General features: G+C 49.2%; 10 protein-coding genes across 10 annotated transcripts; 6 read left to right on the top strand and 4 right to left on the bottom strand.

Moving 5' to 3' along the window:
- Window positions 1-99: 99 nt before the first annotated feature.
- Window positions 100-2,048, bottom strand: F4812DRAFT_414132 (mitochondrial ribosomal protein). The gene is made up of 3 exons (XM_047932854.1): window positions 1,234-2,048; window positions 561-1,172; window positions 100-500 (listed from the first exon to the last, which is right to left on the bottom strand). The coding sequence occupies exons 1-2, from the start codon at window positions 1,614-1,616 to the stop codon at window positions 803-805; spliced, it is 753 nt and encodes a 250-aa protein (XP_047793777.1). The 5' UTR covers window positions 1,617-2,048; the 3' UTR covers window positions 100-500; window positions 561-802.
- F4812DRAFT_455575 (uncharacterized protein) lies at window positions 339-620 on the top strand (the record flags this gene model as incomplete). The annotated part of the gene is made up of 2 exons (XM_047936846.1): window positions 339-500; window positions 561-620. 2 exons carry the CDS (start codon window positions 339-341, stop codon window positions 618-620), a joined length of 222 nt encoding a protein of 73 aa, XP_047793778.1.
- Window positions 2,049-2,162: 114 nt separating the features above from the next.
- Window positions 2,163-4,257, top strand: F4812DRAFT_414130 (uncharacterized protein). Its single transcript, XM_047932853.1, has one exon. It carries the CDS (start codon window positions 2,295-2,297, stop codon window positions 4,104-4,106), a length of 1,812 nt encoding a protein of 603 aa, XP_047793776.1. The 5' UTR covers window positions 2,163-2,294; the 3' UTR covers window positions 4,107-4,257.
- Window positions 4,258-4,571: 314 nt separating this feature from the next.
- Window positions 4,572-5,212, bottom strand: F4812DRAFT_414127 (uncharacterized protein). Its single transcript, XM_047932852.1, has 3 exons — window positions 5,115-5,212; window positions 4,841-5,054; window positions 4,572-4,747 (listed from the first exon to the last, which is right to left on the bottom strand). The coding sequence occupies exons 2-3, from the start codon at window positions 5,052-5,054 to the stop codon at window positions 4,719-4,721; spliced, it is 243 nt and encodes an 80-aa protein (XP_047793775.1). The 5' UTR covers window positions 5,115-5,212; the 3' UTR covers window positions 4,572-4,718.
- A 378-nt stretch (window positions 5,213-5,590) lies between these two features.
- Window positions 5,591-9,277, top strand: F4812DRAFT_179613 (antiviral helicase). The gene is made up of 2 exons (XM_047930021.1): window positions 5,591-8,801; window positions 8,854-9,277. Exons 1-2 carry the CDS (start codon window positions 5,692-5,694, stop codon window positions 9,032-9,034), a joined length of 3,291 nt encoding a protein of 1,096 aa, XP_047793774.1. The 5' UTR covers window positions 5,591-5,691; the 3' UTR covers window positions 9,035-9,277.
- Window positions 9,163-10,749, bottom strand: F4812DRAFT_179659 (DUF2407 C-terminal domain-containing protein). The gene has a single exon (XM_047930022.1). It carries the CDS (start codon window positions 10,570-10,572, stop codon window positions 9,520-9,522), a length of 1,053 nt encoding a protein of 350 aa, XP_047793773.1. The 5' UTR covers window positions 10,573-10,749; the 3' UTR covers window positions 9,163-9,519.
- A 205-nt stretch (window positions 10,750-10,954) lies between these two features.
- Window positions 10,955-13,098, top strand: F4812DRAFT_414125 (PLP-dependent transferase). Its single transcript, XM_047932851.1, has 5 exons — window positions 10,955-11,837; window positions 11,890-12,059; window positions 12,129-12,344; window positions 12,398-12,499; window positions 12,583-13,098. The coding sequence occupies exons 1-5, from the start codon at window positions 11,356-11,358 to the stop codon at window positions 12,975-12,977; spliced, it is 1,365 nt and encodes a 454-aa protein (XP_047793772.1). The 5' UTR covers window positions 10,955-11,355; the 3' UTR covers window positions 12,978-13,098.
- Window positions 13,099-13,459: 361 nt separating this feature from the next.
- On the bottom strand, window positions 13,460-15,054 carry F4812DRAFT_449516 (aldehyde dehydrogenase; the record flags this gene model as incomplete). The annotated part of the gene is made up of 3 exons (XM_047935982.1): window positions 13,460-13,743; window positions 13,842-14,630; window positions 14,685-15,054. The coding sequence occupies 3 exons, from the start codon at window positions 15,052-15,054 to the stop codon at window positions 13,460-13,462; spliced, it is 1,443 nt and encodes a 480-aa protein (XP_047793771.1).
- Window positions 15,055-16,431: 1,377 nt separating this feature from the next.
- Window positions 16,432-21,257, top strand: F4812DRAFT_179534 (xanthine dehydrogenase). The gene is made up of 3 exons (XM_047930019.1): window positions 16,432-16,889; window positions 16,949-19,153; window positions 19,204-21,257. Exons 1-3 carry the CDS (start codon window positions 16,702-16,704, stop codon window positions 20,930-20,932), a joined length of 4,122 nt encoding a protein of 1,373 aa, XP_047793770.1. The 5' UTR covers window positions 16,432-16,701; the 3' UTR covers window positions 20,933-21,257.
- F4812DRAFT_179535 (NAD(P)-binding protein) lies at window positions 21,258-22,780 on the top strand. Its single transcript, XM_047930020.1, has one exon. It carries the CDS (start codon window positions 21,582-21,584, stop codon window positions 22,644-22,646), a length of 1,065 nt encoding a protein of 354 aa, XP_047793769.1. The 5' UTR covers window positions 21,258-21,581; the 3' UTR covers window positions 22,647-22,780.
- Window positions 22,781-23,171: the final 391 nt, after the last annotated feature.

The raw sequence follows: 23,171 nt of genomic DNA, 5'->3' as shown, positions 1-23,171 counted from the left end.
GCAAGTACCCGCACCCCCTTGTATCAGATCATCGTCCAATCTATTATACTTTGTGGCACTGTCACCCATGGGGTTTCATCTTTCTTTTAAGTACCTTAGGTAAGTACATATAAGGTAGGTAGGTACCATACATAAGGCAGGTAGGTATGAGGTAGGTATATCGTCTGATATTCATCAGCAACTTCCTTCTCTCATTTTTTTTCTTTTCTTTTTTTTTCAATTTCGATTTCAACTCTTTTCTTTTCGTTCCTTTTACTCTGTACAATAATAATAATAATTACCTAAAGCAAATACAACTACAAACCTAATATTTCATCAAGATGCCGTCGTCAAAGGCAATGCTGGCTACGGCCCTCGCCAAGGCAAATACCGCCGTTCAACTCGATAATACTCAAGCTTACACCTTTGCCCAAAAATACTATGAAGAAGCATGCGCCCTTCTGACGCAACTTATCGGCAGAGCGTCGAACGCAGAAGACCGATTGAGGATTGAAGCAATTGTAAGTCCCAACCCGATCACAAATCCATGGCATCATGTACTAATAATACACTTGCTGTAGAGGGAAACCTACCTGATCCGGATCGAGCAGTTGAAGGAGTTGATACCCGAGGAGTCGTAGTTAAAAAAAAAGAAAAAAAAAAAAAAGAAAGATACCCATCGTCAATTCTGGCGCGCGTCATTTGTGGAGGATTATAGGACTTTGTAATACAATTACCCCCATTCACTGGCTCCGAGAGTCGTGAAGTCGACTGAGGAGGGCTTGGCGGTACAATAATACACTTAATAATTCAGGTCTTTTGCCTAGACTTGTTTCTGTTCTATAACAACCTCCTCTGGTTGTTCTGCAATCGTATCCATATCAACATCATCTGGATTAGTCTCCTCGCCGTAATGTGTGTAAGCCGAATCACGCTCTGCCCGGACTTCCTCGATCTGTTTGCCAGCCCACTTCTTCCATTCCTCGTACTGCTTGTCTTCTAGATCCATACCTATTTGCAGGAATGACTTGCCGAAATATGCGCCCACCATCTGAGCCTCTTCCTTGGCTATTCTGCGCTCGACCTCCTCTTGTTGTCGCAATGCGTAAAACTCCTTCCTCGCCGCGTCATACGCCTGCTCTTTTGTTATGCCCGGTACGTTGTACATCATCCAGAGCTGACGTTGAACAACACTGTAAAAGATGTTAACATATTCTATTCCGAACATGTATGCGCAAGTCCATGTACGCTTACCATTCGCCGCACAAGGGCATCCCCGCTTGTATTAATCCTTTAGACCAATCGTATCTCTGCGCATCTTTCCCATCCATCTCGATTATCATCCTCGGCCTCGCTAGCTCCCATGGGTGGTCTTTGTAAAATGTTCTTCGTAGCTCGTCCTCTTCATACACTAGTTCTTGGGGTTGAAATAATCTACTCGGCCTTCGCGCCTTGGGATTCGGTACCTTGTGCTGAGGTGGGAGTGGCCTCGTGAGCGTTTCGGATGGAGGTATCGACTCAACCACTTTATACCATACCGGTTCCTGGACTTTAAAATTCGGATAGATTCGGTGGTTTAGCAACGTTGTGACTGTCTGGTACACCCTACCAGGCAGCTTTTGCCTTTGACCACCCATGGCGCGTTACCCGGAAGCCAAACCCCAAAAACCTTTATCCTCCCTTGTACTGTACTGTATAGGAGAGGTCGAGACTCGAACAATTGGTTCTGCGCCGAGAGTGTAGGACGGTTGGATCCAATTGTTCAGAGATACTTGAACAATTCAAGGTTTAGAAAATTGGTTCAAAAGTCGCATAATCGAGTTGCTAAGGTAAGGTTAGGTGGACCAAGATTGGCGGGGATAATCGATTTTCCTAGATGTGATCTGTAGGTAATTTCGTTTGTACATGTACGAATCCATGCTGTTGTTCAAAAGATCCGCTCTTGTACCTCTTAGCCAGTGCATCACGTTAAAAAAGCAAGACGGAGGCTTTAGAGGTACCTGCTAGCGTCATTTAAATTGCTCTTAAATTAGGTAAGGTACTCAGCTTGATTCGCTGTGGGAAGTTACATGTAGGTACTAGGTACCTATCTTAGGTAGGTAGAAACCCTGTACTTCTTATCAGTTGCATTTTTATTTTAATGCTTGCGATAACGCGACCCCAAACCGACAAGTTCCGCCATCATTTGTTAGAGGAAAAGTTATATCACAAAAATTTCTCGAATTCTCTACGTCACCCGCCAAAACCCCATGTCTTTAAATCCATAGGGTCCCATAGAGAAGCTGTGATGACCGGACCAACATGCGGGACAGCTCATGAGAATCTCTACTCGAATTGACGGGTCGATTTACGGCGCGGTACTTTCCTGTCGACCCTCGCCAGGCTTAAGCTCAGTGCCCTCGTTGTATACCACGAATACCACGAATATAGGCGATGGGCATAGCTGCGAGGGCTTACTTACTGTCTCCAGCCGCCCTTCCTTGGCACGGTCTAGGAATAAACTTCAAATATATTCCTGTACACTTATCTCTACAAGACATCTCAGCTCGACAATAGCAACATTAAGTCATCGGCCTTTAAGTCCCGGCTTCTTCAACTGGAATTTCCAGTGTGATCGCAAATGGAACCATGCTGCCACGAACACGGCTGACGCAGCTATCCCACCACGGGAAGATAAGCCGAGACATGAGCTACTTGAAATTGTTGACCAATACGACAATACTTCTGTGAATGATCATCTCGAGTTCCTGAGGGATCCTTACTTCCGGAGATATGCTCCCGCCAATGGCCCAAATCTCACCGTCTCAGACAAAATTGAAGATGTTGAGCTGCAATCTGTCAACCTCCAGCAGAGACTAAGTCCCGAACTATCGGAAGCTGTTCAGAAATTACAAGAGATAGTACTTCTCAAGCTTAGGCGCCCGGCAACGACAGACTTGGATGAGGTATATGATCGATATTTGGCACTTCCAGAACCCCGTACGTCATATATTACGGCTCGTTTGAGGCATCAGCTGCTTGCAGTCCTTGGAATGACTGAAAAGAAAGATTCCAAGTCTATGTTGCGCTACTTTTCTGTGGTAACCGATGTAAAGAACAGCGGTTTCCCCCTGACCCTATTTGAATGGAACACGGCCATATCATTTGCCAGTCGATACGTTGGAAGATCAACAGAGGTAGAAGTGGAGGCTGCACTCCAGCTCTGGCGGGAGATGGAGCAGGTCGCAGGCATTCGTGCCTCTGAAGTAACTTTCAATATCCTCTTTGACGTTGCATCGAAAGCTGGTAAATTTGATCTTGCCGAGATGATATACCAGGAGATGGTAACACGGGGTTTTCAATTCAACCGATATCACCATGTCAGTCTGATCCACTACTTCGGTCTTAAGCGGGACACTAGTGGGATGAGAGCAGCATATAAAGAGATGGTGGAGTCGGGCGAAGTCATTGATTCCGTTGTGCTTAACAGTGTTATATCTGGGTTTCTAGCATCTGGGGAGGAACCGTCTGCCGAGAGGGTTTACGAGAAAATGAAACTTTCAGCCCGAGGGTCCAGGCCAATGCCAGATCGTAACTACTCGATGCAGAAGAACATCACTAAAATACTCATGATGTTTGCGAGGGTAGCGAAAAAGCATCCCGACATGCGTCCAAACTTCCAGAAAACCGCCCTGATCTCTCCAGACCTGCAAACCTATCGCCTCCTTATCAACCACTATGGCCCGAGATTGGGCGATCTCTCTAAAGTCGCACAATTTCTCGATGAGATGCAAGTATTTGAAGTGCAATTGCATGGTGCTATCTTCCTCGCGCTTTTCAAAGCCTTTGGCAGGCATGGGTGTGGGGGGTCAGACTGGTCGGCAGCGAGGTTAGTCAGTGTATTCAAAGCCTTCTTGGACGCCCTCGATTCTGGGACTGAGGGGTTTTACATCAGTACTTGGATGGCCATGGCTGTGCTGAGGGCCTTCGCAAAATATTCAACTCGTGACCAGATGTTGGACGTATACGAGGAGTTAAGGTCTAGATGGGACTTGGACACTGCAAATTCTCAGTTCATGATAGACTACCTGCAAAGGATTATGCAACAAGACAATTTCCTTTGGCAACGTAGAATCGAGTTACCATAAGAAGGGGAATAAAAATATGGATATAAATAGAGGTAAAATAATGCAAAGGAGCAATGACTACGGACGAATGATACCAATCATATGTACATATCACGGGGGTAAATAGACTTGCCTGTACATGTTAGAATATTACAATGAAAATATATTAACGAATTAAAGAGGGAAACTGCTACCTCACACTATAATAGGTAGTATGAAATATCGGTGATATGTGACTTTGAATGAGCAAATACCTAGTTAGGAGGTAGGTACCTAACCTTAGGTGATGAATCAAGTTTGACTTATAACTAAATTTGCTTACTTGTGTTTTGATGATGGTATCCTCTCTTATGTTCGTGCAATTCTAAGACCAAGTGACAATACTACGATTTCATGTAACCATTAAAAAACAGGGATTCGAACGTACTCAATTAGTTTTACCATTCAGTATCATCAACATTCACGAGAACAGAAAACAAATTAGAGTATGTTCGACGATGACCTTTATGTCTATTGTCATGTATGTATATGTACAGCTTGCATTGTTTGTGTTTCTTGCCGTCCCCGCCTAGTCAACACCTCATCTCGACCTGCCTCACTGAACTTGGTTCATGCTCAACCAATGGCTATAACTTAAGCCTTGGGCTTCTTGGTTTGCCACACTATATAGAGCGAACGTTAGCTTATGACGTATATTCATTACCTGGAACCCGGCTCGCTCTCTCGAGCAACGGGACGAAAGGGAAATCACGCACCGGCAATGCCGAAGGGGAGGAAGAAGCCGGTGAACATGTAGGCCCAGTATCGGAAAGCGAAGAATCGAGTCTTGGGGTTGAAGGGCAAGTTGGAATAGGGGCCCTCGGGGTAGTGGTACGGGGAGGAGAGACGGGCGCGGGTGGCGTGGAAGGCCCGGCGGCTGATCATGGAGGTGATGCGCGGGGCAGCGCGAACGGCGGGTTGGGCGACCATCTGGGTGTATCAATTAGCATCCTGGAACACTGTCTGTGAGAATAGGAGACTTCAAATTACCTTGAATATAGAGATTACGTCGATGTTGAGGAGTGGAGAGAACAATGCTTCTTTTTCTGTACTACAGAGAGCTTCGGTGCTTTTGACTTTAAAAGTTGGAATGATCGAATGATGAGTAGGTACCTACCTAGGTAGCTAGGTACCTAACGGCCCTGGCCCGAAGTACGGTTAATCTTCGGCTCGTATAGGAATAGTACCCGCCACAAATTACCTAAGCTTACCGCCAGCTGCAGTGGAAGGTCCAAGCTTCAAATAAGGTCCCAGATGTTCTTGTTCCCCCACTTGACCGCCTGCTTCTTTCTCTTTTTCATTCCCGCTGTCCCACTCCCTGCTTGATTTTTCTGCCAGGACCCATTTTTTTTCTGCTGTTGCCATCTCCAGAAAAGTTCGCGTTCTCTTTTACACAACTACCCATCAACTCTTCACAATTTGGGACGCCATTTAATTCCAATATCAGTTGGAGGCGCAAGGACTCTTAGTTTCGCTAGAAATTCTAGCACACTGTAACTTGTCTTTTTTCCAATTCTCACCATCAATTACATCATCGTTGAGCCACGACCTAGCATTTCGTTTCACGATGGACGACGAGCTCTTCAACGTTTTCGAGGACAAGCCTGACAAGGTCAAATCGGAACCTCAAACTTCCCCGGCTGCAAGACCACCTAAATCTAAGAAAAAGAGCAAGAAGCGGAAGGCTGATGGAGGCATGAAAAATGGAAATGCTACTGTCGCATCTGCACCTTCTGTGCCTGAAGTTGATATGGCCGACGTTGCGCCTACTTCCCCAGAGGATGACGATGCTGAAGATGCGACATCTGAGAACCACGGAGACAGCAAGCGAAGACGCAAGAACGACGTCGCCGAACCTGTATTAACAGATACGTTCGAGACGGCAGAATCAAGAGAAGTCGCGGCAGCAGCTGGATTTGCCCCAACTAAAGAAGAGGCATCGCTAGTTCTATCGCACAACATCCAACATCAAGTCGCACTTCCCCCGGATCTCGATTATGAGTACGTTCCACTGTCTGAACACAAGCCACCCGAGAACCCTGCACGAACCTGGCCATTCACGCTCGATCCCTTCCAGCGCCTCTCGATCTCCTCTATTGAACGAGATGAGAGTGTCCTAGTGTCGGCGCATACGAGTGCCGGAAAGACCGTTGTAGCCGAATATGCCATTGCGCACTGTCTCAAGCAGAACCAGCGAGTCATCTACACGAGTCCCATCAAGGCGTTGAGTAACCAGAAATACCGAGAATTCAACGAGGCTTTCGGTGACGTTGGTCTCATGACCGGTGATGTTACCATCAATCCTACTGCTAGTTGTCTTGTTATGACAACCGAAATTTTGCGGTCTATGCTGTACCGAGGTTCCGAGATAATGCGAGAAGTTGCTTGGGTCGTCTTCGACGAGATCCACTACATGCGAGATAAGTCGCGTGGTGTAGTATGGGAAGAGACCATCATTCTACTTCCCGATAAGGTCCGATATGTCTTCTTATCTGCTACTATTCCCAATGCTTTCCAATTCGCCGAGTGGATTGCGAAGATCCACCGACAAGCTTGCCATGTCGTCTATACCGATTTCAGACCGACACCTCTGCAGAACTACTTCTTCCCGGCTGGCGGATCAGGCATATTCCTAGTCGTGGACGAGAAGGGAGTGTTCCGAGAGCATAATTTCAACAAGACCATGCAGCTAATAGAGGATCGCAAGGCTGCTGAGGCTAATGATCCCGACGGTAAACAGAAGGGCAAAGGAAAGCATAAGAAGAATTTCAAGGGCAACAACTCTGATAGTCAAGCTGATATTCAGAAGATTGTGAAGATGATCATGAACAAGAATTTCAATCCCGTCATTGTTTTTAACTTCAGCAAGAGGGAGTGTGAAATGATGGCCTTGACAACTTCGAAATTTGCATTCAACGACGATAGCGAGAAGGCCATGGTACGGAAGGTGTTTGTGAGCGCCATCGAGTCCTTATCTGAGGAAGATCGCGAACTCCCGCAAATTCAAAACATTCTCCCCCTCTTGGAGAAGGGAATCGGCGTCCATCATTCCGGTCTCCTGCCCATCCTGAAGGAAACCATCGAAATTCTCTTCCAGGAGGGTTTAATCAAGGTTCTATTCGCGACGGAGACTTTCTCTATCGGCTTGAACATGCCTGCAAAGACAGTCGTTTTCACCAAAGTCACGAAGTGGGATGGTGTTTCTACACGACCCCTAACTCCATCTGAGTATATCCAAATGTCTGGGCGTGCAGGTCGTAGAGGTCTTGATGAGCGTGGTATTGTCATCATGATGATTGACGACAAGATGGAGCCGGAAACCGCCAAGAACATCGTCGTTGGTCAGCAGGATCGACTCAATTCAGCCTTCTACTTAGGTTACAATATGGTTTTGAACTTACTCAGAATCGATGCAATTAACCCCGAGTTCATGCTGGAAAACTGTTTCTTCCAGTTCCAGAATACTGCGAGTGTCGCTGGTCTCGAGCAGGAGTTGATGAAGCTTCAGAAAGCGCGAGACGAAATGGTTATCCCAGATGAGGCCACCGTCAAGGACTACTACGGCCTGCGACAGCAGATTACCCAGTATACCAAAGACATGCTAGCTGTCATTCAGCATCCCAATTATTGTCTCGAGTATCTCCAACCAGGAAGGCTTGTGCAAATTGCCAACCCAAAGACGGGTAAGGATTTTGGTTGGGGTGTTGTTGTCAACGCCACGAAGCGCAAGGACCCGAAATTTGGCGAGAAGGAATACCCTCCCCAAGAATCGTATTTCATAGATGTCTTCCTTCGCCTCGACCCAAATTGCGATCCCTTTGGACCTGCTAATCCTTCGGTGGAGATGCCGGAAGGTGCTCGAGCCAGTGATCCCAACCAAGACAGCATCTTCGAGGTCGTACCCTGCATGCTCACATGTATTAAAGCACTGAGTCAGATAAGAGTGTTCATGCCTAAGGATGTGACTAGCCGGGAGGATATTGAAGGAGTGCGTAAGCAAACGCTCAAGGCTCTTAAAGAGGTCGAGCGACGGTTCCCCGATGGATTACCCATCTTGGACCCTATTGAGAACATGAATATCACCGACGACTCGTTCAAGAAACTTCTTCGCAAGATTGAGGTTTTGGAGTCACGATTACTAGCTAACCCACTTCACGGTTCGCCTATGTTACCAGGCTTGTGGGAACAGTACTCGGCAAAGATTGCCCGCAATGAAGAGATCAAGGCTCTCAAGAAGAAGATTGGCAAAGCCCATTCTATCGCGCAGCTAGACGAACTCAAGTCAAGAAAAAGAGTTTTACGGCGTCTCGGCTTCATCAACGAATCCGAAGTGGTTCAGATGAAGGCTCGGGTTGCTTGTGAGATATCCTCAACGGAAGGTCATGAGTTACTATTGTCTGAGCTACTATTTAACCGGTTCTTCAACGAACTTTCTCCTGAGCTATGCGCCGCTATTCTAAGCGTATTCATCTTTGAGGAGAAGGTAGAAGCACAAGCTCTACCTGACGAGTTGATGAAGCCGTATTCGCAAGTACAGGCTCAGGCGCGAATCATTGCCAAAGTCAGCCAAGAGAGCAAGCTGGAAGTGAACGAAGAGGAATATGCCCAAAGTTTGAAGTGGCAACTCATGGAGACTGTATATGCCTGGGCAAATGGAAAATCATTTGCCGAAGTCTGGTAAGCGGAATTGATAGTACGATCTATTTTGTAAAATTAACAAACATCTTAGCAAAATGACCAACGCCTACGAGGGTTCCTTAATTCGACTCTTCCGACGACTCGAAGAGCTCCTACGCCAGATGGCGCAAGCAGGAAAGGTTATGGGTAGTGAAGAGCTAACAACCAAGTTCGAGGAGAGTTTAGCGAAGATCCGCCGCGACATCGTGGCCGCCCAATCTCTTTACTTATAAGACGATTTTTCCAACGAGTTCCGTGTTCGATGATTTTCTTGGACGCATACCTATCATATAAAGGTAAGTGGATGGATGAGGATTCATAGTCAGATTCGGAGCCTACGATTATGATTTATGGAGTTTTGGGGAGGGGATACCACTTGTTTCAAGATCGATGAGAGAGACTGGACCTAATAGGGTTTCATTGCGTTTCTTTCGAGGCGTAACCACCTCTTGAGATCTTAGATTCTTTAGTGTGTGCTTAGATAGTGAATGGGGGCATCGCCATCGTTGGCGATGCCCAACCCGCTTGATTGTCTTCCGGTCTTTTGCCAACGTGATGCAACACAGATGGATCCGTGTATAAGGTTGTCATATCATAATTTGTAGAAAACGCCCTGCCATGATACTGCCAATGTAACGCCATTTGAATGTATGCTTGTATGCTGTTCCATCCCCACTCGTGGCACAATACCTAGTTTCGTATCGACTTTTTTGGATAATTATCTCTCCCCAGAAATGCTCCTGATGATCCCTATCAAAACACTAAACATGACACCCACGCCGACCATAAATCTCCACCGCCCACTCGCCATGCCTTCCTCCCGCACCAGCCACCCCGCGCTTCCCAGCGGCCACATGAAACCGGTCATGACGCCGCGGATCATGACGTCGACCAGAGCTACTAGTCCGACCTCATCGCTATCCGTCCCGTTACTTAACCCGCCCATTCCGCCTCCTCCTCCGCTATTGCCCCCTCCAAGCGCGCCCGTAGACGGCATCGAAGCGCCGTTGTCGTCGATCCACGCGTCCTCCATCCGCCGAAAGCTATCCGGCGACGGCAGCGTGTCCGGCGTGAAGCGCGACGCGTGGATGCTGCGGAACTGCAGCCGCAGCTGGTTCACCTCCGCGGCGGTGAAGCCCGCCGATAGCAGGCGGTCGAACCCCCGGGGCGCCGCGGACGTGCTGGGGAGGGGGGTGTCGGGCGGCGGGACCGGGGAACGCGACCGAGGACTGGAGGCGCTTTGCGACGGGGCCGGGGGAGGAGGGGCGGCGGCGGCGGCGGCTTCGGCTTCGAGCTCCGCGGTCGTCAGGCTGTCGCCGATCGAGCAGTTGACGTAGATGCGCTGCGGGGGCTCGGGGCGCCCGGGGACGGATTTGCCTTTTTCTCTTTCCCTGCCGTTTCCAATCCCACCTGCACCACCACCCCTTGCATCTCTGCTGCCGTAGTCGGCTGCGCCGCGGGGTGGCGGAGGGGGCAACGGCGGGGCGCGCAGGACGGCGCTCAGGACGGCGTTGTCGGGCAGGATCTTGCCGCCGTGGATGAAGCGCAGGCGGCGCTGGGAGTTGGGCTCCTCGAGGCGCTGGCGGATGAGGTGCTTGAGGGAGACGACGGTGGTGAGGGAGGGCCGCGGGATGTCGAGCTCGAGATCCGGGATGGAGGCGCTGAAGCGGATGGTTAGGAGGAGGGGGGGCGGTGATGGCGCGGAGGGAGATGAGGAGGGGGGGGGGTTGAGGGTTGATGGTGGTGGTGGTGGTGGTGGTGAGGTTGCCATTTTCTTTTCTCAGGGTAGTTAGAGGTGGGAAATCATTATGATTTATATATATTAGCTAGGTGGGTAAGTAAGATATCTAAGTTTATTTATTATCGTCCGGCAGGTTAATAAGTTGGGTATGGTCGGGTTGATATCATATCAGCCCTACCGGTTGAGCCGCATGAGCCTAACTAATAGAAACTGCACAACGAAATTCGAGTCCTGTCTGTTGGCGTGGTTCCATGTTTCCAAAATTAGTGGTATGGTCCCACTATTTCAGATTTCCCCAAGCAAAGATGTAGCCACATGTTTAGCCACAAGAAATAGTATTATGTTATGTTATGTTATGTCGGGTACCTATTGTACAATACCTAGATGCACGTTATGTACCCCGTGGGCGCTAAAGTTGAAAGTCCGCGGCGCAGAAATGACGTGACGGCCTTAGCTGCATCTATCCAAATGAATTTGGAGTTTGTTGCTCAGTTCCAATTACAGGACGCCGATTACGGAACAGTCCATTGTGAGGGTCTTTTAAGGGAAGGAATATACCTACCTAGGTACCTAAGGTAATTAATAAAAAAAAAAAAAAAAAAAGAAGACAAAAAAAAGACAAAAAAGTATATTAGGGGAAACCCTATTTTATTTCATTCTTTCTAACTTGTTAAATACTACTTCTACTACTACTAGTAATACTACTAGCCAGGTTGGTTGACAAACCATAGTGGATTTGGAACCTTTTAATGCATTAAGTGAGAGAGATAATACGATATTACCTAGGTACACACAAAGTGCAGGTTTGCCTACATGCATTGTTTCTTCCGCTTAAGGTCTTGTCCCAGAATATCTTACTCTAAGACACCCTACAGAGCGTTTCATTCAACAGCAATGTCAGTACAACTCCCACCCAAGCTTAAGCCTGCCGCGAGGGTTGCAGGCCAAAAACAGGATGTCTGGTCTATCGTCAACGAAGCCGCCGCTGCTTCCCCAAAGCAACCTATTGTCAATATGGGACAGGGATTCTTCGGCTACAACCCTCCACCATTCATCATCGATGCCGCCAAGTCGGCTTTGGATCGTGTGGACTGTAACCAATACAGTCCTACGAAGGGCAGGCCGCGACTAAAGAAGGCTATCGCAGATGCCTACGAACCCTTCTGGGGACGGAAACTCAACCCGGAGACTGAGATCACTATCACCACTGGCGCAAACGAGGGTATGCTGAGTGCCTTCATGGCTTTCATCGAACCTGGCGATGAGGTCATTATTTTTGAGCCTTTCTTTGACCAGTGAGTTGGTTCTCCTATAGCACGATGGCCGGTTTTATTAACTATGACTTAGATACATCAGCAACATCGAGATGCCTGGTGGAAAGATCGTTTACGTCCCTATGCACCCGCCGAAAGATGGAGCCACACGCACTTCATCGTCTGCTGAGTGGGTTATCGACTTTGAGGAACTCGAGAAGGCTATTACGCCCAAGACGAAAATGATCGTTATCAACACACCTCGTTAGTATTTCATCCCCCCCTAAGATTACCAATGTGAGAGATAAGCGCATAAACTAATTGCTACCTCAGATAACCCTGTCGGCAAAGTCTTCTCCAAGGAGGAACTCCAGAGGATAGGAGACCTCTGCGTCAAGAATGAGATCATCATCCTTTCCGACGAGGTGTACGACCGTCTCTACTACGTACCCTTCACAAGGATCGCGACTCTTTCACCTGAAATCGAGAGATTAACTCTGACTGTTGGCTCGGCTGGTAAAAATTTCTACGCTACCGGTTGGCGTGTGGGTATGATATAAGCCTTACCTTCATTTACATCCCATTTACTAACGAGAAAACAGGCTGGCTTATAGGCCCCGAACATCTAATTCGCTACGTCTCCGCCGCCCACACGCGAATCTGCTACTCTTCCGTTTCGCCGTTGCAAGAAGCCTGCGCAGTCGGTAAGTCCCAACGCATCCCTTCGAACGTACCTTAGGTAAACATGTGCCATGGAGTGACATGTCATAATTAACACACATCGCAGGCTTCGAGCAAGCCGACGCCCAAGGCTTCTGGGACGAGACGGTGCGAGACATGAAAGCGAAGATGAAGCGCTTCAACGAAGTGTGGGACGAGCTAGGGCTGCCGTACACGGACCCAGAGGGAGGGTATTTCGTAGTCGTAAACATGAAGAAGGTCAAGCTGCCGGAGAACTACCCGTTCCCGGCGCACGTGGCGCACCGGCCGCGCGACTTCAAGCTGGCGTGGTTCCTGATCCAGGAGGTCGGCGTCGCGGCCATCCCGCCCACCGAGTTCTACACCGACGCCAACGCGCACATCGCCGAGGACTACATCCGCTTCGCCGTCTGCAAGGAGGACGAGGTGCTCGAGACCGCGAAGGAAAGGCTGAGAGGCCTGAAGAAGTATATACAGAGTTAAGATAGGTGCCTAGGTAGGTACCTAGGTACAGGAGGTAGATGATAGATGTCTCACTTAGCTTAGAAAAGCGATGGGTTCGCAAGACGATAGATTTGCCAATATAACCACGTTAAAGTCAAAAGTACCTAGTGACTTGGTGTGTCCTCGTTCTCGAGTGAATTCCGAGACTGAACTAACTTAGTCAAATAATAGCAAAAAAAAAAAAAAAAAAAACAAATACTCACATCTACTATCGCCTATGGCCATGTAGTGATGCTAACAATTTCTACATAGGTATAGTATTGCAGTGCGGTAGTTATGTGGGCAAATGAAAATAATTTATATTCAACCATCCTGTAGAATGAACCGGTACAATAAACAGTTGCAACAAATCTAGCTCACTCTATGCACAGTAAATAAAGTCTCTTCTATTATCCTCATCCTCTCTTCCCCCTCCCCCCATCTCTAACATTCATTTCATCTACCCACCGCCTGCCTACCACCTACTTAGCGATCTGCAGGGTCTGCGTATGGCAATAATGCAGGAGGCCCTGCTTTCCGAGTTCCCCGCCAAAACCACTGAGCTTCCAGCCGGCGAAGAAGCCGGCGTGATGCGGCCTCTCGAACTGGTTGATCCAGACGGTCCCGGACTCGAGCTGCCGCGCGATGCGTTGAGCACGGTCCAGATCCGGCGTGTATACCGATGCGCCTAGGCCGGCGTTGTCCAGATTCGCGCGGGCGATCACGTCGTCTTCGGAGGACCAGGACATGACGGGAACTATGGGGGCTACGGAGGATGAGTATATTAGGTTTAGGTTAGGTTTAAGATGAATTACGAAAGAAGGAAGTTTTTTTGGCTGAACATGATTTTCTCTCTACACTTACCGAACTGCTCCTCCCTGACGATCAGGGAGTCCTCGGGAGGCTTCGCTACAATGGTCGGGGGCATCCAGAAGCCCTTCCTAGCCGGCTCGATATCGCCGCCCGCGACGATCTTGTACCCGTTCTTCTTGCAGTCTTCCAGGATGCGCACGGCGCGCTCGTAGTTAGCGCGGTTGGACAGGGGGGCGAAAGCGACGGACTGGTCGTCGTCGACGGCGAACTTCTTCGACTCCTCGACGAGCTTCGCGAGGAAGCGGTCGTACAGGGACTCGTGGACGTAGAGGCGCTTGGACGCGACGCAGACCTGGCCCGCGTGGTACAGGGCGCCCATCGTGATCTCGGGCACGACCTTGTCGAGGTCGACGTCGTCGCACACGATGCACGCGTCGTTGCCGGCGAGCTCGAGGATGACCTTCTTCAGGGTTCCGGCGCAGTTGCGCAGGATGCGCTGGCCGACGGCGATGGTGCCGGTGAAGCTGATGTGGTGGATCCCCGGGTGCAGCGTCATCTGCTCGCCTAGATCCGCGCCGCCGTTGATAGCCTGGAAAACGCCCGGCGGCAGGACCGACTGTGACAGCTCGCAGAATTTGAGCAGTGCGTACGGTGTAAACGGTGACGGCTTGATAATACAACAGTTGCCGGTGGCAAGCGCGGAGACAATCTTCACGGTCGACAAGATTAGGGGGAAGTTCCAAGGCGAGATCGCACCGAGCACACCGATCGGCGCGTGGGTTGCAACAATCCGAACGGTGTCGTCTTCATACTGGACCTCGTCCTCAAGGGTCACCGTTTCTTAATATAAATGTCAGTCCAATGCACCATAAAGGGGAACCACTGCTCGCGTACTGTAATATTCAAAATGCCAGGCGGCCCTCTCGACATCGGCTTTTGACATGAACCTAGACTTTCCAGTTTCCCTCATCTGGACCTCGGTTAAGATATCCACGTTCTCGAGAATAACATTGGCTACGTCATGAACAGCCTTCTGGCGCTCGGCCACGGTGCTCTTCCTCCACGTCTTAAAAGCCCGGTTTGCCGCCTCTACGGTATCATCCAAATCTTTCGACGACGCGATAGGGGCATCCCAAAGAGGCTCTTCTGTACGGGGATCGATGACCTGGTGGCTATCCTTGGAGGTGCGGAGCTTTCCATCGATAACGTTGTAGAATTGGAAGGCGGATTGCCCATTCGAGCCGTTTGTCTCGAGAGAAGGCATCTTGGCTTCTGAGAGTCTTCACCAAGTTTTCAATAACACACTCGGCACGCCCTCCGTACGTTGGAAAAATAACCCTATCACCACATGCAGCAAGCAGAGCGCACAATAATGCAGAACAGCAATGGAAGGATAAATGTATTTTTACTTTAGCCACGTGGACAAAGCCGACAAACTGCCATCTGTCTGCATGGCCATTTTGCCATGTATACTACCGGTACGCTGTAAGGTAGAATGAGGGGTCAATCATGTTTGAATGAATTGCCGGTGTTCTAGGGTTGGTACACTCTTCCATATGAGGGCAAGGCCCCGGGAAAAGTCCCAAAAGCTCTCTAGGACGATCTCGACTTTACTTAGGGGTCTTCTGTAGTTAAGTTAGCGAAAGACTTGAGGAGGTTAAGTTGATATTTTTTTATATAAAAGAGCACAGGAAGAGTAAAGCTGTCCTGAACATGACGATTCAAGTTTTGTCTTTATATTCAATCGATAACGAAAATCTGCTATATGCTACTACGCTGATCTGTGTTAAATATACCATATCAGTCGCCGAAGACAATTAAGTCTCTTGACTCGGATCAGCAAATCTCTGGCGCGTTCTTGGTTTTTGTACAGTAAGGTCTAGCACAATAAGTCTGGGAGGTGATAAGTAGGTGTATCCTCTGTGAAGCGGAAGCCAACTATAGTTGTGGCTGTATAACTTAAGTCGTGTTCTAGGATTTCGAAAGTGAAGTTTGCTACATAAGTAGAAAGCAGAAAGAAGAGATGGCGGAAGACGGAGTCAGCCGAAGTTGTGGATAATGCCGCTGGATCCTCCGATAAGGCTAGCGAAGCTAATACATTATAATACAGGTATGTACAACAACTTTATAGCGATAAGCTATTATAACAGGTAATAGAAGGTGCTAATAGAGAACGCAGAGTGGTAGGTAGAAGGGCCAGAGTGCTTGACCTAATAGCTTATCTAAGATAAGCTCTAATCTAATACCGCTACTACCCCGCAGCTGACCAGCTTTAGTTTAGCTCCCAGGAAGCCGCCCTCGCGTTTGTACTTCCAAACCTGCATATCTCAGACTGCAGGTGTTGTGGCTCTCTTCTTCACATACACACATACATAGTAGTACATGCCAACCATTGGAAAGCGGTAGAGCAACAAACCCCCAGACCGTTCCTGAAATCTGATTCGATACGAGCTTGGCTCTAATTTGCCCCTCTATGTCATATATATTGTACCAAATGGCGGCTCAGCTAGTATCATCTTTTCGTTTGTTATTACTGGTTCGCCGAACTTCTGGATCAGGTCGGATCCCGGCGAATGAAGACGAGTCGGGCTTTTGAGTTTTGATAGACGTCGATTGCCACCCAACTAAGGTGTAGAAAAGCAGGAACTTTGTTCTTGTTCATAACATAATTTAAGCCTTTGTATTATCTGTGAGCTATTCACTACAGTAATTCGTCTCAATCTGAAGCTTCAGTACTTCCCAATTCTTTTTTCCCTTTCTTTCCCCCTGATCTCGGCAATCGAACCGATTATAATTGCTTTGTCCGCTTCCGCCCTGGATACCTACCTAAGGTACCTAGGCATTTATGTGGAATATCAACCCTTCGGTATAATCTTGTTAAAGTTATTACCAAAGGGGGAGACTCTACATTATGGCACCCATTGCCATCTCCTCTGAAAGAGACCCGGAACTACTAGGTGGGGAACAAAGGTTAACAACCGTGTATGATGATACCATTCGCTTCTTCCTTAATGGTACCCGCGTAGTTCTTGATGAGATCGACCCTGAGATTACCCTGCTCGAGTATTTAAGGGGAATAGGTTTGACCGGAACAAAACTGTAAGTCTGGACAATGCCAATTCTATTAAAATCAACCCATGCTAATAACCAGAGCGTAGGGGCTGCGGTGAAGGCGGGTGTGGTGCCTGTACCGTCGTAATCAGCCAATATAACCCAACAACCAAGCAAATATACCATGCTAGTGTTAACGCCTGTTTGGCACCGCTCGCCAGCGTAGACGGCAAGCATGTCATCACTATCGAGGGTATAGGCAATGTCAAGCAACCTCATCCAGCACAGGAACGTATTGCCAAGGGCAATGGCAGCCAATGCGGATTTTGTACTCCTGGAATCGTTATGAGTTTGTATGCTCTGTTAAGAAATAACGAGAGCCCTACGGAACATGACATTGAAGAAGCCTTCGACGGAAATCTCTGCCGATGCACTGGCTATCGCCCGATATTGGATGCCGCCCAGACTTTTAGTGTCGGAAATGCGTGCGGTAAAAGCACTGCGAATGGTGGCTCAGGTTGTTGCATGGAGAGTGGCGATGGTACAAAAGGCGGAAATGGAGGGTGCTGCAAGAGCAGAGATCTCAGTGATGGACAACCCATCAAGAAACTTACTCCACCAGGATTCATCGAATACAAACCAGATACTGAACTCATCTTCCCACCGTCACTGAAGAAGCACGTGTTCAAGCCCCTGTCCTTTGGAAATAAAAGGAAGAGGTGGTACCGACCCGTTACATTGGAACAGCTGCTGGAGATAAAAAGCGTCTACCCCAACGCGAAAATCATTGGTGGAAGCACGGAGACACAAATCGAGATCAAGTTTAAGGCTCTACAATATCCTGTCTCAGTATTCGTCGGAGACATCCCCGAGCTGCGGCAGTATTCTTTCAAGGATGACCATCTCGAGATCGGCGGAAATGTCGTCCTCACGGATCTTGAGAATATTTGCCAGGAAGCCATCAAGCATTATGGAGAAGCAAGAAGTCAAGTTTTCCAAGCAATCTACAAGCAACTCAAGTACTTTGCCGGACGGCAGATCAGAAACGTTGGTACTCCTGCTGGAAACCTAGTAACAGCTTCGCCCATATCCGATTTAAATCCCGTATTCATGGCAGCGGATTGCGTCCTAGTTGCTAAGTCTCAAAGTAAGGAAACTGAGCTTCCTATGGCATCTTTTTTCAGGGGTTACCGTAGGACAGCTTTAGAACAAGATGCAATTCTTGCATCTATTCGTATTCCTGTAACTCGCGAGAATGGAGAGTATTTCAGGGCCTACAAGCAAGCCAAGCGAAAGGATGACGATATTGCCATTGTTACAGGAGCGTTACACGTCAGACTAGACCAGAAAGGTGTTGTTGAACATTGCAACTTGGTCTATGGTGGCATGGCACCCTCTACTGTCGCCGCAAAGGCGGCCAACGAGTATCTTATAGGCAAATTATTCGCCCATCCGGATACACTAGAAGGTGTCATGAACGCACTTGAGTCTGATTTTAACCTCGTGTTTAGCGTTCCAGGAGGTATGGCTTCGTATCGGAAGTCACTAGCGCTTAGTTTCTTCTATAGATTCTATCATGACGTGCTATCGGGAATTAGCGCGGAGAGTGAGCATGGTGATAGTCAGGCCGTCGAAGAGCTCGAGCGAGCGTTATCATCCGGTTGGAAGGACCATGATGCAACCTCTGAATATACTAAAGGGCCGTTAGGAAAAGCCGATAACCATGTAGCAGCTCTGAAGCAGAGTACAGGAGAAGCCCAATACACCGACGATATCCCACCACTCAAGAACGAACTTTACGCGTGTCTGGTGTTATCTACGCGAGCGCACGCAAAGATCAAGTCGATTGACTATTCCGCGGCGTTGGATATCCCAGGTGTGGTGGACATTGTCGACAAGAATGACTTACACGATCCTGAACATAACAAATGGGGTGCGCCTAATTTTGACGACTTGTTCTTCGTCGAAGATGAAGTATTTACTGCTGGCCAGCCAATTGCGATTGTCTTAGCTACATCGCAGGCTAGAGCGGCAGAAGGAGTCAGAGCTGTGAAGATCGAGTACGAGGACCTTCCTGCCATTTTCACTATTGAAGAGGCAATCGAGAAAGAAAGCTTTCATAAGTTCTTTCGATATATCAAGAAAGGAGATACGGAAGAAGCTTTCAAAAATTGCGACTACACTTTCACTGGTGTTTCGCGGATGGGCGGCCAGGAACATTTCTATCTTGAAACGAATGCGTGCGTGGCTATACCTAAGCCTGAAGATGGCGAGATGGAAATCTGGACTAGTAGTCAAAATCCTACTGAAAGGTATGTCTATTCAGGATATCATATGGTTACAGGAGCTAATTTCTACCTAGTCAGTCGTACGCATCTAAGATCCTCGGGGTGCAGTCGAATAAAGTAGTAGCTCGCGTCAAACGTCTTGGCGGTGGCTTTGGTGGGAAGGAAACCAGATGTGTTCATCTCAGCACGATTTGTGCACTAGCCGCGCAAAAATCCAAGCGGCCAGTCAGGTGTATGCTTAACCGGGATGAAGACATGGTGATATCTGGCCAGCGGCATCCTTTCCTCGCAAAGTGGAAAGTGGGCGTGAATAAAGATGGCAAGCTCCAAGCCCTCGATATGGACGTATTCAGCAACGCTGGCTGGTCATTTGACCTGAGCCCCGCTGTGTGTGAACGCGCCTTGAGCCATAGTGATGGTTGCTATAAGGTCCCGAATGTTCACGTCCGCGGACGCCTGTGCAAGACCAACACCATGTCGAATACGGCATTCCGTGGCTTCGGTGGCCCTCAAGGCTTGTTCTTCGCTGAGTGTTATGTGTCCGAAGTAGCTGACCGCCTTGGAATCCCAGTGGAGAAGTTCAGAGAGATCAACTTCTACAAACCCAGCGAGGAGACTCATTTTAATCAACCTCTTCAAGATTGGCATGTGCCTCTAATGTATAAGCAAGTCCAAGAGGAGTCGAACTACGCCGCCCGCCGCGCGGCCGTTGAAAAATTCAACGCGGAGCACAAGTGGCGTAAACGGGGGCTGGCACTGATCCCAACAAAGTTTGGTATCTCCTTTACCGCGCTCTGGTTGAACCAAGCTGGAGCTTTGGTGCATATCTATCATGACGGATCAGTTTTACTTGCACATGGTGGTACGGAGATGGGCCAGGGGTTACACACGAAGATGATCACGATTGCCGCGCAAGCGCTCCAGGTACCGAAAGAGGACATCCACATTTCGGAGACATCCACCACGACGGTAGCTAATTCATCCCCTACGGCCGCTTCGGCGTCGTCGGACCTGAATGGTTACGCCGTCTGGAATGCTTGCGAACAAATTAACGAACGTCTTGCACCGTATCGTAAAAAGCTAGGACCTCAAGCTACCATGAAAGAACTTGCACACGCAGCCTATTTCGACCGTGTGAATCTAAGTGCCAACGGATTTTACAAGACGCCCGAGATCGGATACACATGGGGCGAGAACACCGGAAAGATGTTTTTCTACTTCACACAGGGTGTTGCAGCGGCCGAAGTTGAGATGGACTGTCTGACTGGTACTTGGACGTGCTTGCGCGCCGATATAAAGATGGACGTAGGACGGTCGATCAACCCTTCGATCGATTACGGTCAAATCGAGGGTGCATTCACCCAAGGTCTCGGTCTATTCACCATGGAGGAGAGTTTATGGCTGCGTAATGGTCCGACGGCGGGTAACCTGTTTACGAAGGGACCAGGGGCATACAAGATCCCAGGTTTCCGAGACATACCTCAGGTGTTCAACGTCAGCTTGTTAAAGGGCGTAACGTGGGAAAACCTGCGCACGATCCAACGAAGCAGAGGTGTCGGCGAACCGCCCCTGTTTATGGGTAGTTCGGTATTCTTTGCGATCCGCGACGCACTTAAAGCTGCGCGCGCGGACTACGGGGTGAAGGCTAAATTGTTCACCCAGGGAGGTGAAGACGATGGGTTATTGAGGCTCGAGAGCCCCGCTACGCCCGAGAGGATTAGACTTTCGTGTGTTGATCCTATAATGGAACGAGCGAGAGTAATACCTAAGGAAGGCGAAAAGAGCTTTTTTGTTGCTATTTAGTTAGGTGAGACTATCCAAATTTAGGTATTTTCAGACGAGCATAATGAGCATTATGAGCTTACGTTCTATTCTGCGGGTTAGATATAAGCTCTAGCATAGTTGGGTTGAACGATAAATCAACGAATTACTAGATTGACCTTTTATGGTGCTTTTTTATACCATCTTTTCTTCTGTCGTAGCCCTACTTAAACACCCTACTTAAACACATTAATACCCGACAGAAAAAGTGTCTCCATAGTCGATACTACCTAACCTAATACTATACAGTTTAAATTCTTAAGCCAGGTGGTTCTATATGGCCCACCTTAAATAATAACCGGTTCATTAGCTTCCATGACGTTTCGACTCTCGATATTACGTTGATTATACCTCAACCATACTTCACAAATGCTACTGCTAGTGTACCGCTGATTTATAAATGGCAAAGAAAACACGTTGTTTGAAGGAATTACATCTCATACTTTTATCTCATTCAGTTGAGAACGTTTTATAAGCGTTCCGTCGGCAGTAGCAATTAATAAATAAATACATAGAAATTCGTGCTCACTCACTCACCCACCTTGCCAACACCAACCCCTCCAAACGCATATGAAATAATTTTATATACCTTACATAGGTACATAGGTATCTTATATAAACCACGTCAACGATGCCCACGATAGCCGTCGGAGGCGCCTCCGGGAAAATCGGCGGCGCGACGCTCTCCGCGCTGCTAGCGCACAACCTCGTCCCCGCATCCTCCATCATCGCGCTGACCTCCTCGCGGCCGGGCTCGTCGACATTCGACGCCCTCGCGGCCAAGGCCCCGGGGCTGCGGGTGCGGCACGCGGACTTCGAGGACGCCGCGTCGTTCGAGAAGGCGCTGGAGGGCGTCGATCGGTTCTTCCTCGTGTCGACGCCGCACGTCGAGCTCGACTTCGACCGGCGCGTCGAGGTCGAGGACGGCAGCGGGAAGTGGGAATGGCAGGAAGTCCCCGACGGCCAGGGCCGCGAGAGGCACCACCGCGTCGCGATCGACGCGGCCGCGCGCGCGGGCGTCTCCCGCATCTACTATACGAGCCTGGCGTTCGCGTTCGACCGGGCGGCCAAGCGCGGCAAGCACGCCAGCAAGGCGGGGGTGATGCGCGCGCACCTGCGCACGGAGGCGTACCTGGCGCGGCAGCGCGCGGCGGGCGTGTTCGGCAGCGCGACGGCGGTCCGCGAGGGCCTGTACGCCGAGTCCTGGCCGCTGTACCTAGGGGAATTCGCGGCGGACGGCGGGGGCCGGGACGCGGAGCGGACGGAGGTGCCGATCGCGGGGGACGGGACGGCCTGCTGGACGGCGATCGCGGACCTGGGGGTCGCGAACGCGCTCGTGCTCGCGGCGCCGGGCGGCGAGTTCGACGACCGCACGTTCTACCTGTCCACGCGCGCGGGCAATACCAACGGCGGCGGCAACGCGAAGACGGTGAGCGAGATCGGGGCGCTGGTGGGGAAAGCGCGGGGCAAGGAGATAAAGGTGAAGGTGGTGGGCAGGGCGGAGCACGAGAGGTACTATGTGGAGGAGAGGGGGTTGGACGCGGCGGCGGTGCGGTGGTGGGTGGGTACGTACGAGGCGCTGGAGGAGGGGGAGTGCGAGGTTGACGACGGGACGCTGGAGGGGCTGCTCGGGCGCGTGGGGATGAAGCCGACGCGAGTGGAGGAGGTTATTGGGAAGATGGTTAAGAGGGTGTAGAAGAGGAAGAAGTACCTAACCTAATGAGAGGACTACTGTGCTATGTTGACGTTGCTGTATAAAATCGTCATGGGTGATGAGTGAAATTCGAGCGGGACTTACTACATCTTGTAAGTTTGTACTACGAAGGCACTTGGATGATCTTGAAATGTTGTAACAGATAGGGGTTTGCGGATGAGATGACACTATTCGCAATTACCTACCTAGGTAGGTACCTAAGCTAAGGTACGAGTCTAACTGGCAGTATATTTTTACGCAAATATGACTTATGAAAATTAGTAAAAGAAGATATCAATACGTACGTACGACACCATCACCGTCATCATCACCGCCAACGAACAAAAAAAAAGAAAACAGTTTACATGTACGGGAATTGACCAAGTCTCTCGCGCATATTGCCGTTTACCTAGCAAACAACACGATACTAGCAAATGAATTTAGGATCCACTTGCCCCCAAACCAAACCGGGCTGCTAGCTCGCCCACAAACCGCCGCTAAATATATAAGTCAATAAGACGTAGGGCT

This window comes from Daldinia caldariorum (assembly GCF_022478825.1).
Source record: "Daldinia caldariorum strain CBS 122874 unplaced genomic scaffold F4812scaffold_2, whole genome shotgun sequence".
Taxonomy (NCBI): domain Eukaryota; kingdom Fungi; phylum Ascomycota; class Sordariomycetes; order Xylariales; family Hypoxylaceae; genus Daldinia; species Daldinia caldariorum.
Note: the sequence above shows the minus strand (reverse complement) of the source record. Positions and strands in the feature narration are given on the sequence as shown.

What these genes read in the sequence shown, in the direction of transcription:
- F4812DRAFT_414132 (XM_047932854.1), bottom strand. Translation starts at nt 1,616, where the DNA reads ATGGGTGGTCAAAGGCAAAAGCTGCCTGGTAGGGTGTACCAGACAGTC. An exon ending in ATGCCCTTGTGCGGCGAATG is followed by an intron (nt 1,173 to 1,233) that starts GTAAGCGTACAT and finishes CATCTTTTACAG; the next exon opens with TGTTGTTCAACGTCAGCTCT.
- F4812DRAFT_414130 (XM_047932853.1), top strand. Translation starts at nt 2,295, where the DNA reads ATGAGAATCTCTACTCGAATTGACGGGTCGATTTACGGCGCGGTACTT.
- F4812DRAFT_414127 (XM_047932852.1), bottom strand. Translation starts at nt 5,054, where the DNA reads ATGGTCGCCCAACCCGCCGTTCGCGCTGCCCCGCGCATCACCTCCATG. An exon ending in CCTCCCCTTCGGCATTGCCG is followed by an intron (nt 4,748 to 4,840) that starts GTGCGTGATTTC and finishes CGCTCTATATAG; the next exon opens with TGTGGCAAACCAAGAAGCCC.
- F4812DRAFT_179613 (XM_047930021.1), top strand. Translation starts at nt 5,692, where the DNA reads ATGGACGACGAGCTCTTCAACGTTTTCGAGGACAAGCCTGACAAGGTC. An exon ending in AAATCATTTGCCGAAGTCTG is followed by an intron (nt 8,802 to 8,853) that starts GTAAGCGGAATT and finishes CAAACATCTTAG; the next exon opens with CAAAATGACCAACGCCTACG.
- F4812DRAFT_179659 (XM_047930022.1), bottom strand. Translation starts at nt 10,572, where the DNA reads ATGGCAACCTCACCACCACCACCACCACCACCATCAACCCTCAACCCC.
- F4812DRAFT_414125 (XM_047932851.1), top strand. Translation starts at nt 11,356, where the DNA reads ATGCATTGTTTCTTCCGCTTAAGGTCTTGTCCCAGAATATCTTACTCT. An exon ending in GATCGTTATCAACACACCTC is followed by an intron (nt 12,060 to 12,128) that starts GTTAGTATTTCA and finishes TTGCTACCTCAG; the next exon opens with ATAACCCTGTCGGCAAAGTC. An exon ending in GCAAGAAGCCTGCGCAGTCG is followed by an intron (nt 12,500 to 12,582) that starts GTAAGTCCCAAC and finishes CACACATCGCAG; the next exon opens with GCTTCGAGCAAGCCGACGCC.
- F4812DRAFT_179534 (XM_047930019.1), top strand. Translation starts at nt 16,702, where the DNA reads ATGGCACCCATTGCCATCTCCTCTGAAAGAGACCCGGAACTACTAGGT. An exon ending in GGTTTGACCGGAACAAAACT is followed by an intron (nt 16,890 to 16,948) that starts GTAAGTCTGGAC and finishes ACCAGAGCGTAG; the next exon opens with GGGCTGCGGTGAAGGCGGGT. An exon ending in AGTCAAAATCCTACTGAAAG is followed by an intron (nt 19,154 to 19,203) that starts GTATGTCTATTC and finishes ATTTCTACCTAG; the next exon opens with TCAGTCGTACGCATCTAAGA.
- F4812DRAFT_179535 (XM_047930020.1), top strand. Translation starts at nt 21,582, where the DNA reads ATGCCCACGATAGCCGTCGGAGGCGCCTCCGGGAAAATCGGCGGCGCG.